The following is a 3259-nucleotide window of genomic DNA, read 5'->3' on the forward strand; positions in this document are numbered from 1 at the left end:
ATTGGGGGGCATTCTGGATTCCATGCTACATATCATCGCATCAAGCACTTATTTGCATGGCCGGGCATGAAGAACCAAATCAAAACCTTTGTGGCGAGCTGCAATGTCTGCCAGCAGGCCAAGTCGGAAAGAGTGGCGTACCCTGGGTTGCTGGAACCACTGAAGATTCCTAATGGCCTGTGGAAAGTTGTAACTATGGATTTCATTAATGGACTGCCGAAGTCTGCTGGTTTTGACTGCATTATGGTGGTAGTGGACAAGTTCTCCCGATATGCTCATTTTGTACCACTTAAGCATCCATTCACCGCGTTCTCTGTCGCCATGGCGTATGTGAAGGAAATTTATCGCTTACATGGGCTACCAGAAGCTATCGTCTCTGACAGCGACCCCATCTTCACAAGTGCTCTTTGGCAAGAAATGTTCAGACTCACGCAAACAGAGTTGCGAATGAGCTCAGCACACCATCCGGAGACTGACGGCCAAACCGAAAAGGTGAATCAGTGCCTTGAAGGCTTCCTGCGGTGCTTTGCCAGTTCTCGTCAGAAACAATGGCTGCAGTGGATACCATTAGCTGAATTTTGGTATAATACTACCCTTCATTCTGCCTTGGGGAAAACTCCTTTTGAAGCTCTGTATGGTCATCCACCTCGTCATTTTGGTGTTGACATAGTGGACTCTTGTGTGGTGCCGAATTTGCAATAGTGGCTCCGCGACCGGGATGAAGTCACACAACTTCTTCAGCAACACCTCACGCGCCAACAACAACGTATGAAGAATCAAGCTGACAAACACAGGACTGAGAGGCATTTCGAGGTGCAGGATTGGGTATATCTCAAATGACATCCCTATGTGCAGAAATCAGTTGCTTCCGTTACTATGGGCCTTGTAAAGTGCTGCAGAAAGTGGGAAAGGTAGCATACAAACTGGAGTTGCCATTGACTAGTAAAATCCACCCAGTGATACATGTTTCTCTGCTAAAGAAGGCAGTGGTCTCGACAGCTAACGTCAGTCCTGACTTACCTCATGTTGAGTCGGAAGGAATCAAGCCCAGCATGATTCTGGGTACTCGTTGGCGAGCGTCAGGTGAAGGGAAGAAATGCCAGGTGCTGGTCCGATGGCAAGGTCTTTCGGATGCTCTTTCAACTTGGGAGGACCAAGAGGAATTCCAAGCACGGTTTCCTGAATTTCCAGCTTGGGGACAAGCTGGTTCACAAGGAGAGCGTAATGTCATGGACCTATCTAATGATGTGGCGTTTGCAGCTTCAGGCAAGCAGCGGCGGAGGCTGCGCAGGGCTAGAAGGAGGCCAGCGAGGATCAGTGGGCCCGAATGGACACATTGAAGACCAATCAGAGAGGAGCAGGGGAAGTGATCGACGCTACAGGTGCCAGCTAGGCACACGGGGCAAAGTAGTAAAGGAGCGATGCTGCACAGGAGGTCGCCGTCGTTTTGACCAAAGTGTAATCTGAATCCCGAACCCCCTTCTCTATCTCTCTCCCAGAACTTCCTCTTGATTCCCTTCCCTTCCCCTGATGAACCTGGATTGTCTCCTGTAATCCGTGTGATAATACAGGAGAGAGTAGTAGCCCGTAACATCACTTAAGACAAGGATGCATAGATGACATATTGCAAAGACAGCCTCAAGTAGCAGACGTATCAACATTTTCGTACAGGTGATCAGCTAAACGAACTCGATGAAAAGATTACGGGAAAAATAACAGGATTGCAGATTGGATACCAAGACTGAAATCGCGCGCGCGTTACTTGTCAGCGAACGGATCGTGCTCCGTGCCGGCGAGATTGCCGAGTGTCCTGTCCACGAGGCGCCTGAGATCCTCCCTGACCTTGCTCTCCCGCATCGCCCGCTGCTCGTAGTTGAAGGTGGCGAGCGCGCGCTTCTCCTCGGCGCTGTACACCTGGTTCTCCTTCCGGAGGCGGACGACGTTGATCCTCGAGTGCCTGCTCCCGCTCATCACGTACCCGGCATCCTCGAACCTCTGGATCTCGTCCGCGGACAGGCCCACCTCGCCGCGCCGCGGGATGCGCTTCCCCTGCTGGACGAACTGCGCCATGGCGTCGCCCTCACCCGGCCGGAGCGCGCCGCCGTAGTTGACCTGCACGTCCACGCGGGGCTGCGGCAGCGGGAGAGGCCCGACGAGCGGCGCCGCGTTGTCCTCCGGCGTGGGCACCTGCGCATGCTTCAGCGCGTCCATCTTATTCTTCTTGAACTCGACGGATTCAGCCATCTCATCGCCAGACTTGGCATTGCCACGGGAGCTGCGATCTGACCCCTTGTTCTTCTTCCTCCTTGAAACTTTGTGGTGGCTCCTCGATCTCTTCCTGCTCTTTCTTTCTCTCGAGTCGTCGGAATCGTAGGAGGTCTCCGAGTCCTCATCGCGATGGCGATGCCTCACCTTGCTGCCTCCGCTGCGCCCATGTTTCTTACGGCGGTGCCGGTGCCTGCTGCCGCTCCTGGAACCCTCCGATTCGCGCCCGGATCCCTTCATACCCTTGTCCTCATATTCGTTGTGGCGGCGAAGACGGCCTCGGAGGGGGCTAGGTGATCGGTGGCGGCGTCGCTGGGGGCTAGATGCGGAGGCAGCGGCGCTGCAGCCAGCGATCGACGAGACGCCGGGCTCCGTCTCCGGGCACGGCATGGCGGAGATTGGTTTGTGATCTCGCTCTCAACTCGGCGGTTGGCGTTGCGATCGGTATGGGCTGTGCCCAGGCCAGGGCGAGTTTCTCGGAGTCAGTTGGCAACTTCCAAAGGATTCGCGGCGTTTTAGGCTTCCTTTCTGGCCTCGGCCTCTCGGCAAAACTTTGTGAGTTAGTTAGATAATCTAAATTGGGCTTCCGGCCTGCTTAAGGATGTGTACTTCCTGGTTTCACCTGCAGCTTATCTGTATAGTGAAGTGGGCTTTAGATAGATGTGGCATTCACTAAAACAAGATAGATCTGGGCATGTGGCTTATGGTTATGGAGTTTCTTCTCTAGCATGTGGCCGGTGAATGCGGGAGCGTCGAACGCAGCGAATTCAGGCGCCGGTACATACCGGCGTCCCATCCACTATTCATTTTGCTTTAAGATTGGTGAGTCTTTTAATATTTTGTCTAATATAAAACTAATAATTGAAATATAAGTGAAACTTTTGTGAAACCAAACTGATACATGGCTAACATTGTGAAATATTTTAAACTAGTATTTGAAATATAAGTGAAACTTTTATGAAACCAAACAGATACATGGCTAACATAGTGAAAC

General features: G+C 52.4%; 1 protein-coding gene across 1 annotated transcript; it reads right to left on the reverse strand.

Annotated features, from left to right (window-relative positions):
• Nucleotides 1-1465: 1465 nt before the first annotated feature.
• LOC127318464 (uncharacterized) lies at nt 1466-2784 on the reverse strand. The gene has a single exon (XM_051348950.2). It carries the CDS (start codon nt 2653-2655, stop codon nt 1759-1761), a length of 897 nt encoding a protein of 298 aa, XP_051204910.1. The 5' UTR covers nt 2656-2784; the 3' UTR covers nt 1466-1758.
• Between the last annotated feature and the right edge of the window lie 475 nt (nt 2785-3259).

The sequence above is a fragment of the Lolium perenne genome, chromosome 7, assembly GCF_019359855.2.
Source record: "Lolium perenne isolate Kyuss_39 chromosome 7, Kyuss_2.0, whole genome shotgun sequence".
NCBI lineage: Eukaryota > Viridiplantae > Streptophyta > Magnoliopsida > Poales > Poaceae > Lolium > Lolium perenne.